This window comes from Trachurus trachurus, assembly GCF_905171665.1.
Source record: "Trachurus trachurus genome assembly, chromosome: 16".
NCBI lineage: Eukaryota > Metazoa > Chordata > Actinopteri > Carangiformes > Carangidae > Trachurus > Trachurus trachurus.
In genome coordinates, this window is record NC_139902.1 from 20,519,714 (window position 1) to 20,533,209 (window position 13,496).

Consider the following 13,496-nt stretch of genomic DNA (forward strand, 5'->3'; position numbering starts at 1 on the left):
CTTGCCTTTTTAAGACTGATGGCAGTGTGTTTGTGTTAAAACTGCTCATACATAAATTGATACTATCTATGCCAAAATGTTGTTCTCTGTTCTTCTTTGTTGGTTTTCAAACAATAAAATGCTAAATAGAGCTATGTTTAGATCATAATCTGTGGGTCTGTTTCTCCAAAAGTTTCTCCTGTGATGTTATGTTCAGCTGTTTCTTTTCTGGTAGACTATTGCTGATAACTAAGAAGTATTTGGCACTTAATCTGTGTTGTTATATCAAAGTGCTTTATCACATGTTAAATGTTTATGTCATAGAAATGTTCATAAAAACATTTGAGTTTCAAGACAAGACATTTAGCACAATCCACTCCAGAGCATCACATAGTGCAAGACTGGGGTTTTATTCAAATATACTTTAGAAGTACAAAATATGTCACATAGTCACAAAAGAAAGCATTGCACTTATTGTTCTGATTATTATCAAGTGACTGAAGAATAAAACTGATGTAGAATATTCATGATGATGATTAGGAAACATTCAGCAAATCCTGATTTTATTGCTTACTGGGGCATTTTATGTTGTAAACTGGTCTAATACTCACTGATATACTCAGCACTGATGAATCACCAATCTTATGCTAAATTACAGGCATCACTAGTTGATTTCTACAGTGTGTTCCTGAACGTAGACAATATAGTGGTGAGTGTTGTCTCCCTGAGTAAGGACTGTCAGAGCCTCCAGGCCGTGTGCGTCCTCCACCACCATCACCTGGTCACCGGTCAGACCCCCGTCTGCGTTCACCACCATCAGCTGGTTGCCCACTTCCTGTTCGTCGGCCACCTGCAACTTCGGCAACAACTTAACATCAACATTTTGTTGTAAACATTCGTGGTTTCGTTCGTTAGTGAGCGATAACATGATGTTTACCTGCTGTACTACAGTAACAGTGCCTGGAGCCATGGCAACCATGGAGGCGACGGCATCTTGAGTCTCTGAACTGAACTCGGTGATCTGCTGGATATTGACTAGACACAGAAAACAATGTGTTAAATAGGAAACACACTACAGAATATTAAAAACAAGGATAAACAGGAATGGAAACAAACAGCCCTTTACTGACTGTCACACTGCAAAAACTCAAAATCTTTCCAAGAATATTTGTCTTATTTCTTGTCAAAATGTCTCATTTCTAGTCAAAACTAATCTATTTCCACTTAAAATAAGACTCATCACCTAAAGATTAACTTGTTTTTAGATAATTTTCACTTGTTTCAAAATTAATTTTCAATTGAAGTAAGTAAGTTTTTTGTGCTTGTAATAAGAAAGAAAAACTTGCTACACTATCAGATTTTATGAATTTTATTTCAAGTGGAGAATATGCTTGAAAAAAGTAAAAAGTGTCTAAAAACAAGCTACTTTTTAAATGTGATGAGTCTTATTTTAAGTATAATTAGATTTGTTTTGACTAGAAATGACATTTTGACAAATATTCTTGGTAAGACTTTGAGTTTTTGCAGTGCAGTGTCTGGCTGAATCACTCATCTACCACACTGTTATTGTTCTCACCATTGTCATGCAGGGCTGCTACAGGTGCGTCTGTCAGCTGCTCTTCATCCTCCACAGAAACATACTGGGTCTCTACTGTTTCACCCACCTGGATATTTATACATAGGGCAGATACTGTATGATCCTCAAAAATGGTTGGCACAAATACATGTATGATAATGGTCAAGTTAAGTCGACTTCTACGCTGTTCTTGATTGTGTGTGTGTGTGTGTGTTTGTGTGTGTGTGTGTTTGTGTGTGTGTGTGTTTGTGTGTGTGTGTGTGTGTGTGTGTGTGTGTGTGTGTGTGTGTGTGTGTGTGTGTGTGTGTGTGTGTGTGTGTGTGTGTGTGTGTGTGTGTGTGTGTGTGTGTACTGTACCATTACCTCCCAGGACTCTTCCACCACTTTCAGGCTGTGCTTGCTCTTCAAGTGGCGGTTCAGCTCCCACTTAGTGCCATAAACAAATTCGCATTCAGGACACTTCATTCCACCTAAACACCAGAACACACAAAGGCTGAACACACTTTTTTTGCTTTGTTAATGCCTCTTGTGAAATAAACTGGTAGAAATCGCACCTTGTTGTTTCATAGCATCAACGTTGGGAAGTCCGGGTCCAGCGTTCTCATATTTCTGATCTGGGTGTTTCGAGTTGTAGTGACGCTTCAGCGGACCAGCGATGTTACAGGAGTAGTGGCAGTGGGCACAGCGAAATGGCTACGGGGACAGACACAAACACATCCAGGTAAATGCAAATGAAACAAAAGTACAACACGAGTGATTCTAAAACATTCATTGATATTTCTGAACAACTGATCAACTACTTTGTTACAAACAAAATCACATGGGGCATGAATTAACGTTATGACCCATTCCTACTGTTGTTTAATTTTGACAAAGTGGCAATACAGTGACACATGGTTGAATAGTCTTTAGTTTCCAGAACAAAGAATACTGCAAGTGAGGTTTAATCATTCATAGATAAAGGTAAAGATTAAATACTGTTGTTGGATTTATTTATTTATTTATTTTTAATTAGGTTTTCAAACAATTTCTTACCCTATCTGATTTATATGATGTTATTTTTACATTTTTAAGTTACAAGAGTGATTCTGTGTGTGTCTTCTAGTGTTGCTCATACCTTGAATTCAGCATGTTGCTCCATGTGTCTGAGTAAGGACGGTTTAGAGGCCGACGTAAAGTCACACTCCGAACACTGAAACCGTTTCCCTGAACAAAGAGAACTATGTTTCACTTTCTACTTTCTCACACCAAATAATCAACTATAAAACCAAGTGACAACTATGACATTTCAAAACAAACAATCATCACCAGGGACATAGCAGAGTGTGTATGTGTGTATGTACAGTATGTACCTTCATTGGTGTGGCTCAGCCTGTGGCTTTTCAGCGTGACTTTAGATTTGAACTTTTTACCACACAGGTCACAGAGGTGACGTTTCTCTGTGTTGTGTCTGTTCATGTGGGTCTTCAGGTTGCTCTTACTGCGGCCTGCGTAGTCACACACTGTGCAGACGTACGGCTTCAGACCTGCGCACATGGACACAGGTTTAGAGACGGATCGGCAGCAGCTCAGCACCAACCATGGAACGAGAACACAGGACGACAGGAAACAGGGATGTGAAAGTGGCGAGGACATTGGCAGCAAAAAGACAATGAGCATATGCACTGCAGTAAATTGGCTGTATTCACTAACCACCTTAATGAACACCTGCTCTGGATGTACAGTATGTCTGCCACAGCTTCATGACAGATGCAACTTCAAGGTAAACAGCTCATTGAGTTAAGCAAGTGTTAAAGCAGGAACTGAGGAGAGAAGGACTCGGGCTAACATTTGCTCAGAGGTGGATAGTAACGAAGTAGATGTACTTTGTTAGACTACTTACAGTAAGTAGTTTTTTTGAGGATCTGTACTTTACTTTAGTTTTTTTTTTTAAATCGGGACTTTTACTTTTACTCTACTACATTTAAAAGTTAAACAATGTACTTTTACTCCATTACTTTGACATTTGCCACCTCGTTACTCGTTACTCGTTACAAATTAAAGCAGAAATCTAATTAAGTACATTTGAGCTCCTTTCAGACTTTTATTCAAGTGATTTTCTTAAGGGTGACTTTAACTTTTACCAAAGTCATTTTCAGTTACGGTATTTGTACATTTACTTACCGTAGTTTATACACCTCTTCATTTGGCTGATGTAGCCATGGTTTTTGTATTTTTGTATTTAGCAAACCAAATTGATATGTGTTTTGTAGAAACTAATACACACTGCAAGGCCAAAACAACAGGTCTTGTAACCTTTGTTTGACTTCATTACTACGCTTCTTATTTGTTTGTATCTTTAAGATAAAGCTAGTGGCACACAAGGATCATTTTGTTTGTTTGTGTTCAGATCATTTCACAGACTGACCCACAGGCCAATTTCCTCCTGCAACATCTGCGGTGTGTTTTCAGTCTAGTCCATCCCCCTGGAGCGCGGCCAGGAGGAAGAGAAGTAAATGGAAGCTCAAACAGTAATCAAATACTGCAGATGGACAATTACAGGCCAGATGTGTTGGTCCAGACTGTGGGTGTGTGCTTGTCTGTGTAAAAGGTTGAGGGATATCACACCTTGGTGAGCCCAGATGTGCTGCTGAAAGTCACTGCTGTTCTTCAGGAAGTAGGAGTCACAGTAAGGACACTTCTCTGCACGCTGCACCATCAGTCCTTTTCCCTGCACAGGCAACGTATCTGCACGTCACACACAAAACCAAAAATTATTTGTGACCTTCAATAGCATCTGGTTGAACAGCTGAACATGTTATTTCCACACCTAAAAACATGAAACAGGGGATTTTCCAGGTTGCAGTAAACAGGCAATAAATTGTAAGTTGATAATTACAATGAGTTACCTTAAACTATAAGTAGGAAATGACACACTGAAATATTGGCAGTGATCTTTAGACAACAAGGTAAATGAGTGAAAATAGTTGAGCTGTCAGTGTCTGGCTCCATGAAAGGCTCCATCCTGGAGTCTGGATTTGGCCGAGTGGGCACATGTGAATACTCACACTGATCTTATTAGGCACAAGTTTGAAACTGTTTCACACTGAGGCACTGACAGGTCATTGTGTGTTTGTCTGCCCATGTGTGTAGAATAGATATGTTTGTGTGTTCTTTACCAGGGTGGGAAGTTTTGATGTGGTGTTTAAGTTTGTGCTCTGGATAGCTGTGCTGACAGACAGGACAGGCGGCACTCTTCCCCTGTAATGCAACAGCAAGACAAAGTTCATCAAGAGTTCATCGCAGAATACATTTATTACAAATACAGTAGATCCAAATGCTGATCAATTGAGATTGTGATTATCTATAAAATGACACATAATCAGACTTGGCATATTCTCCTACAGTGGTTTGCCATGTGTAACCGTAGCAACAGAAGTGGAGGGTAGGTCAAGCGGCTTCATAAACTTCAAACAATAAACATGCCACTTCTTGACTGTCTCAGTGCATCACAATAAATCTAAATGTCACGAAGACCAAGTGCATTAACTTGAAATTATACTGGCAATATATTAAAAAACTATCCTTCTCTGCTGATTACCTGTTCCTGGTGCATCCTCAGGTGGGCTTGTAGTTTGTATTTGTCAGGTGTGGTATATTTACAGCCGGGATTAGAACAAGGCAGCAGCAGGCCGCTGTGCTTCTGGATCTGGTGCCGCTTTAAAGAGCTTTTGGTGATGGATGAGTAGCTGCACTTTGTGCAGTAATGAGAGTGCTCCTTGGTGTGTGTGCGTACATGGACATTATAGTGGACTTTGTACCAGAACAGTTTACCTGTGCAGTAGAAATAAAAGATGATTAGAAGCGACAGAAGCTGTTCGATACTCACACCTGATAGAGAACAGGTTAAGCAATAAACAATAAGATGGAGTACAAAGTAAAATGAATAATGAATAAATACAATGAGATAAAAGAACAAAACCAGGATACTCAGGGGAGTTTCATCATCTTACCACAGTATTGGCATTCCAGCTCTCCGTAAATTTTCCTGAGCCGTTGGTAAGTCTCCATATTGAGCCGAGTCTTCTGAAGAGATGAAAACACCTGCTGAAAGGCACTCTGATGAAAAACCTCTGACTCCTGCCAGCAGGAAACAAAGAAGGAGTCAGAAGGAAGTCTGCCTCAGGGGAGCATGAGCTGATGTTTGAAAGGAGACAACTTCTGAGAAAAGTTAGTTAATTTAGACACATAAATGAACGACTGAATGAGGTGAAGTCTAATCAAATAATTTAAACAGCATTACTGATGCAGCAGGATAGAGATAAATAGATCTTAAAAAACAGATCAAAACCACCTAATTTTCAAACTGCAGAGATAAGAAACCTTTTAAAGAAGTTAATTAGAAATACTAGACACTAGACCAATAGTAGAAATATTAATTCCACAAAATGATGTCATCCAGTAACTGGAGTATAATCATATTGAAAACATTTACTGTCGATTGTCACCTTTTCTATATACTTTACAGAAGTATGTTAAGTATGTGTTATCAATAATAAAGATGTATCCATCTGCTTTTGTTTCAAATTGTTGAAAATTCTGTTATAATTTTGTGGAATTACATTTTTATATTATATTTATTAAATCCCAAACTTGCTCTTGTTTTGGCCTACCTTCTCAGAAAGTGGAGTTTGTCCCTCTTCCCCTGAGGGTGCTGATGATGAGGCTGTGTTTACGCCCAAATCAGCTAAACTTGCGTTTCCTGATGATGACGTCTGATGTGTGTTTTTGGCTGAAGGGCTGTGAATGCTCTCAGACAATGAAAAGGTCTGTGTGCTTTGTTCATCTCTGCCTGTATGTTCAGCTGCAGGGGTGCACGGGTCCGCTGCGTTGGCCTCTGCTTGGTCACGTCTGTCAGGGGGTGTTGTGGTTTTGATGGAGACCGCTTCTTGGGAACCTTGCTCTACATCTCCATTTTTGACTTCTTCTTTTCCTGTCTCTCTTTCCGTCTTCTGTACATCTTGTGCACTGTCACCCTGAGCTTCATCTTCTTTCCTCTCTTGCTCTCCTTGCTCTGTCCCTGGCGCCTCCAGCTGCTCCACTCCCCCAGCCGGCCACTCCTCTACTCCAACACCGTTTCTTCCCTCGTCCTCTGTCGTCCTGTCATCTTCCCCCTCCCGCTCTACCCTGTGCTCTCCCTTCTTCCCTGTCTCTGTGTCCTCCCTCTCCTCCTCCCCCCACATGTCTCCACCAGGCTGTATAAGGTAGTAGCTGTTATTGATGCAGTCGGTGAAGGCCTGCTCCTGGTCCAGCTCGGAGTGAGACTCTTCCAGATGACTCTTCAGTATCTGAGAACTGACAAACTTCCCATCGCACACACAGCACATGTACAGGAAGAGGTGTTTCCTGACATGAGCGGCCAGGGTGTCCATCTTGGTTGCGGCGTGGTCGCAGAGCTGGCAGGCAAAAGGACGTTGAGGCCCGTGGACCAACAGGTGGCGCTCCCGCTCCAGATGGTTCTTGAAGCGTCGGTTACAGGTGGGACAGTGGTACAGGAGCTGTCTGAGACCCTGACGAGTCTTTAACCTGGAAAAGATAGATCAATTGAAAGGCTTTTAGCTGGTTGAACAGTCACGGGTGAATTTAATTCTGAGACAATGTGTATCACACCTCAGTTGCTGGTAGCTCTGGTGGACTTCAGGGTCTTTCAGGTTATGCCGTTTCTCTATGTGTTTCAGCAAGTTCTTTACATCTGAGTATTTCTTCTCACAGAAGCTGCAGTGCTGCTTCACCTTCAGATGGACCCGCTCTATGTGGACCTGAAGTATCAGAAACACAGAGTTACACCTGCAACCAGAGAACCAGTGCAGCTTTGTGCTCAGCATTAGAAACCCAAGCAATCTGAATGCAGGAATTAGAATCGAAGAATCACCACACGAAACCACATGACTGAAAATACATCCACCAATGAACCACAATGAGATTCAAGCCAGTGGACTGCTACATTACAGTATGAAGATAAGTTATAATGGCAACCTAACATAAGTTAGGTATCAAGTTTGCGTGTTAACTCACCTTGAGGTGTCCGGGGCTGAGGCAGTTGAAAGGACAGTGATGACAGCTGAACTTCTCCCCTGTGTGCTTCCTCAGGTGAACATTCAGGTTGGCTTTGAAAAGTAAGTAAGGAAATAAAGAGTTACCCTAAGCAATGTTCTACAGATTTATGAGTCATTTTGGATGTACCTTTGATGGCTGATGCATAGTCACAGTGTGAACACTGGAACGGTTTCTCCTGGGTGTGGGTCCTGAGGTGGGCGATCAGTGAATGTCTGAACTTAAAGATCTTATTACAGAACTCGCAGGCGAAGATCTTCAGCTGGCTCTGAGGTAAACTGGGAGACAGAGAGTAAAAATAAGTAAGGTTTATTTATATTGCACCAAAAGCCAATACATTTACCAAATATAACTGGTAAATAATACATTTACCAGTTTATCAATGTTACTGTTGCTCTGTCTACAACTAGACCACACAGATAGCAACATGCCAATAAAAAACACAAAGTAACATTTAATTCCTTATAAATATGAAAACATTTCTTTTTACCTATTCACAGGCCTGTCATAATCATTACATAATCACCTGTTCATGATCATTTGAGCTGACCGCAATTATTTACCTATGGTTAAATGACACATGAGTGGAGTCCCACAAACTGTTCCCAATATTTGATGAGCATCAATTGACATTAACATCATGGATTTAGTTGCAAAGCCAATAAATGTCTCTTCTTCTTCCTCATAAGGTGTACTTTTATTACTAACATATGTTTATGCTTACTATAATAGTGGCATAAAATGATCAGAAAAAGACAATTACATCATTAATCGCAATTATGGCAATTAATCATCAACTAAAATTTCATGATTTTGACAGGCCTCCCTATTCATATCAATATTTAGTTTGTAGTTGCAGATGCCTTCAGCTATACTTGACCTCTGAATTACTACAGAATAATATTGTTGTTCATACACTCAACAAAAAGTATTCATATAGTACTTGGTAGCATCTTGCTTGATAGAATATTCCTGGAAGCCTTTGCTGGCCGCCGCCGCCGCTGCTGCTGCTGTTGTTGTTGTGGAGGCTGGATCAGAACTATGAGTGGAAAACAAAAGGATTAGACTGCTCTGTGCAGATAACATTAAGTGGTAAACTGATGTAAGTTTGTTAAGTCTGTATCATAAACAATGAGATTCTATACATATATTATTGTCAGATTTTCACCAAACAGTTTGTTAGTTTTGTGTTACAATCTAAGAACTACAGGAGAGATAGACATTTTCCATTAAATCACCTCTGCTCCTGGTCCATTGTAGTCTTACCCTCACAGACAGCAGCTTCATTTGCAAGGCCTTGTGACTGACTGTGAAAGACTGCAGACTGTTGAATGAACAAAAAATGTCATAAATAAACTCATCATATTCAAACCCATCCTTTAATGTTTGGGTGCTCCTGTTTTTACCTGAGGCTGAGCCTTCATGGCTGTTGACTCTTGTTCTGCTAAACCATCCTCTACTGGAACCATTTTAGAAACACCTGTTGAAATAAAGAAAACCCGGTACTCATAACACACACAGCTGATAGGATAGCAGTGGAGTCATTTGTTGGCCAATGTGTAAAAACTAGGAAAAAAGAAAACAAAAAAAAACACTGACCTGGAAGTGTTTCATCTTCCTTCAGAACAACACTAATGACTGACTTTTTGCTTCCTGCTGCTGGGCCTCCTTCTTTGGAGACACGGCTTCGGTTGGTTCTCGGGGGTCTAGAGCTGCCCACGTCTATAAGCACAAAGCAAGGCTATGTATATGACTATACAATTAAAACAGAATCCTACTTAAACAATCCCAGCAATTACTGATATCATAGTTAAGTAGACCATGAGATGATGAGCTAACAGATATTTTGTCTTCATACTGTATGTAATACAGTATATGCTCATCACCTCAATCGTCTCCTATGCTTTCAGACAGAAGTATTAATTAATCCTGATTTTAAACAAACCTTTTTCAGACCTCGCTGGATTTTGGTTCGTCTGTTTTGGATCAGCTTTCGCAGGGCCCAAACTCCCAGAACCCACAACTCCTGCTCCGACATGGTTGCTCCCTGAAAATGATTGTTGCATAGCTACTATCACCTGAACAGCCAAGTTCACTTATGTGAATATTTTCCGTAGTTTCCCCCAACATCTGCACACATCTGCACATGACGAAAACGTTTTTATTGATAATAACCGAAGTAAGAATAATTCCAAAAATTCTCCATCACATCAAACTTATAACTTCCTAACAATTAAATCTTAATGTTTCATTCCTCACCACTCTCCCCTTCATCCTCCTCCTCTTCCTCCTCTCTCAGACAAATATGTTTGAGGATCTGTCGTCTGTTTCTGAATGAGCGATGGCAGTTTCTACACCGAAGTCCCAAAATCCCATCATGGCTTTCACCTAGTGGAAGGACACGAAAAAAGAGACAGAATGGAGAGTGGAGGTGAGGAGATCACCTGGGTCAGGTTGGATCGACTCTAACCTGGCTTATTGCAGGTGCTTGTCCTGTCTTCAATGTGAAAAGGAAATGATTATGAGCTATGCATAAGTGGCAACAGGATTACCTTCTATTATGTTACTTTGCTGGTCTCCTTCCTTCTTATTCCTTTCTTCTTTTCTTTGAAAAGTATCCCCTGGAGAATGAGTGGATGCAGCCTTGCCCTCTGTCAAGTCTGTGCGAGTCTTCTTCGTAGAGCCTTTTGGTCGTCCTCGCTTTCGCTTCACTGGACTCTCTGTTGGTCCACAAGACAGCAAGAGGTTTCTCTCATCTATTCTTGTTAATCAGCAGAGTTAAAGTTTAGTGACACTATTAATTCTACACATTTGTATTTGGTTTGAATATTAATTACTGTATCTTGCTAATTTCTTCCTACAAATAATTTTAACAGGGAGTTGACCCCAGATGTGGGACTGAACCCTGTATTAATGTTCTAGGACAGACAATCAAGTCCATAGTCCAGTTCATCCTTAAATTAGAGAATGTGACAATTATGACACAAAATACCTTTGACATATTCCTGTATTCCTGTACTACTAGTACACTTATCTGACCTGCCAGTGTCTCCACAGGCTCCTCTACAAGGGGCTGCAGTGCAATGATGATGTCATCAGGAGCCTCCTGCTGGGGATGCAGTTGAGAACAATGGGCCAGCAGTGGAGAGCGACTGGGAGAGAAGAGGTTGCACAGCCGACACATGAACATCGTACCAGCTAGAAAGACAGTGAGGGGTAAAGTGCCACAGAGAAAACAGAGGGTTAATTGGGAATGAGAAAACACATCACATCCGTGATTGGAAGAATTAGGTCAGAGACAAGGACTTTGATTAGGTATAAACAGGACTGTGATAATATACTTGATTAATTTATCAATTGTTTGGTCTAGCCTATAAAATGTCATTAAATATAAATAGATATCAGTCTATCCACCAATTTCTCAGAAGAGAAGTTGATAATGTCATATCAACATCCCATAGTACTAAGATGCAATATAAAGTCAGATTCCAAATAATTTTCTGTCAATTCAATAATCAATTTACTGTTACAGTTCTGATAATAGGAATCTATTTTTCGCAGTTTTGTAAACAGCTTGTTTCTGATTATGTCACTATTAACGGGAATTGATACAATGAGATCAGCCTCATTCACTGAACAATAAGTGCAGCTCCCCCCAGCACTTCAAGTTTAAAATGAATCACCATTTTCTAAAACGTGAAATAAACCACAATCACACAACAAATTGGAAAACCTGGATATGAAATGATAGCAAGTTATTTCTAAGTGCTTAACGATGTGTTCTCTCTCTCTCTCTCTCTCTCTCTCTCTCCAGTCTCATCCTCTCATCTCATCTAATGGTCTCAGACCCAGGGACACTTTGCTCCTGTGCAGCCCACAAACAGCTGTCCACAGAGTCTGACCAAACTCTACACACCAAGTGCATTCAAATGTACTTGAATGATTACTAAAGCATTTTCTGTCAATTCAATAATCATTTTATAGTTACAGTTCTGATAATGAGTATCCTTTTTTTTCGCAGTGAGTGTAAACAGCTTGTTCACATCGGATTGTGTCATGAGAACTGTACAATGAGATCTGCCTCATTATTGAACAGTAGCCTATGTGAATGAAAAAAAAGTGCAGCTCCTCAGTACATCAAAAATGTTAAGAGTTACTATTTTCTAAGACGTGTTATCTTCTTGGTGATCTCACAGTACATATGAAATCGTGGCTATGAACTGAAAGCAAGTTATTTTTAAGTGATTAAGGTTGTGTTTTGTCTTTGAATGGGACTGATGATTGTAGCGTTGTCAGGCAAAAAGGAACGCTACCGTTGCCGGGGAACAGTGTTAACTGCCAGCTCATGTGTGTTTACGTTCGGAGTCTGTCAGGTATGTGATCGCCAGTTGACATCAAACTAGAAAGCACGTTGTGCTTTAACCGTACATCCTGTAGTTGATGAATTGACAACAGGACATGATGAAACATGGTGGCATCTCTCGCTCTCTCTCTCCAGTCTGATGCTGTGACAGCCTACAAACAGCTGCCCACAGAGTCAGACCAAACTCTACAGACCTCAGTGTACCTTTACTACACAAGAAACAGTCGTAAACATCTTCTTTTTTTTTAACAATGCGAACATAAATTACAAAACTACAAATCTGCGTGGGGACCATATTTCAAGCGTAGACGTGTTTGTTTGTTTTTGGCCAAAGCTAAAAAAAAAAAAAATGAAGACCCGACAAACATATTCGAGTTGAAGCTAGCCCAAACTCTTACCCGCTTTTCGTCCCTCCATTCCTCCCGCGCAGAAAACTGCAAAACAACACTAATTAATCAATAGACCTAAGCCATGGTGTAACTAAATATAATCTTTGAATCTGGCTATAGAGCATAATTTCATATTGCGTATTAACACATTTCTGTCGAATCTGCGACACAAGTCCTCCCAACCAGCGGAAGCGGACGGGACCGGACGGGACGTAGTGACGGTGTAGCAGGCAGCGCCCTCTGTGGCAGGAAGACTGAATGAACTGCAGCAGCCAGCAGGGGTATTCAATGAAATGAGGTCCAGTAAAAGACTACTAAAATTGTGTCCAAATAAAAAGTCCGAACCTCAGAAAGTCCAAATTTTGTCTTATAGCCTACCCCTATGTCGATTAAATAAAATCAACAATGTTCATATGGTTTCAACAGGAAACGTTTGACATTGCACATTGCACTAGTAGCCTTATCAAGTAGGCTACCTATTTTACCATAAATAAAAGTAAACCCAGGCAAATAAATTAAATGCCTGCATTTCAAGTTAAAGAAAACAAGACAGAACCCCCAGAATAAAAGACATGTTTTCCCCTCTTTTAGAAAACAGAGCTTTGAACAACCTGCTTTTTTAAAATAGCCTACATGTTTTAAACTTTATTTCTTAGGGTAGAATTTTCCAACCCCCCACCAGAATCTGGCTCCCCTAGTTGGATTTTATTGGATCAAAACGGGAGTAGTCCACCAATATTATTTTGTAGGCTATTACACTTGTCCCAAGTTGTCCTCTTGACCCAGGGGTCATTACACCTCTTTTTTAAATCACAAAACTTCAGCACAGTGCAATAAAATAATGAAAACCGGAACAACATAACAACATAGCATAACCAGGTTGTAAATTTGTTTATTTGCCTGTTTACAATGACTGAAATTAAGGCTGTTAAGAGAACAAATAAGGAGTCCATTTATTGAATATCTTTGGTTACACATAAGACAGGAAATACAGCTGGGCTTGATTGGGAAAACTCAGCACACACATTACTCCTATATGCCAGTTGGTCAGGACAGTCCGCTGGGACATTCTCTGGCTCGTGCCACGGTTGAATGT

General features: G+C 40.3%; 1 protein-coding gene across 3 annotated transcripts; it reads right to left on the reverse strand.

The window, feature by feature from the left end:
• Positions 1-399: 399 nt before the first annotated feature.
• Positions 400-12,575, reverse strand: zfat (zinc finger and AT hook domain containing). Of its 3 annotated transcripts, none has more exons than XM_083989625.1 (24): positions 12,410-12,575; positions 10,688-10,846; positions 10,201-10,368; positions 9,908-10,036; positions 9,594-9,695; positions 9,248-9,370; positions 9,055-9,128; positions 8,887-8,972; positions 8,592-8,687; positions 7,778-7,926; positions 7,610-7,701; positions 7,205-7,353; positions 6,208-7,120; positions 5,548-5,674; positions 5,136-5,368; positions 4,714-4,795; positions 4,163-4,282; positions 2,908-3,081; positions 2,673-2,761; positions 2,110-2,248; positions 1,919-2,025; positions 1,556-1,643; positions 917-1,014; positions 400-829 (listed from the first exon to the last, which is right to left on the reverse strand). In XM_083989625.1, the coding sequence occupies exons 1-24, from the start codon at positions 12,426-12,428 to the stop codon at positions 644-646; spliced, it is 3,702 nt and encodes a 1,233-aa protein (XP_083845751.1). In that variant the 5' UTR covers positions 12,429-12,575; the 3' UTR covers positions 400-643. The 3 variants fall into 3 exon arrangements, with proteins under 3 accessions (XP_083845751.1, XP_083845750.1, XP_083845749.1); XM_083989624.1 differs by having other exon boundaries at positions 400-835; XM_083989623.1 differs by having other exon boundaries at positions 400-1,014.
• Between the last annotated feature and the right edge of the window lie 921 nt (positions 12,576-13,496).

Excerpts from the sequence above, each read along its gene's own strand:
- zfat (XM_083989623.1), bottom strand. Across the intron at positions 9,129-9,247 it reads GGAAGATGAAACACTTCCAG|GTGTTTCTAAAATGGTTCCA; the intron begins GTCAGTGTTTTT and ends TTATTTCAACAG. Across the intron at positions 7,927-8,591 it reads ATCAAGCAAGATGCTACCAA|TTTACCTCAGAGCCAGCTGA; the intron begins GTACTATATGAA and ends TCTGTCTCCCAG.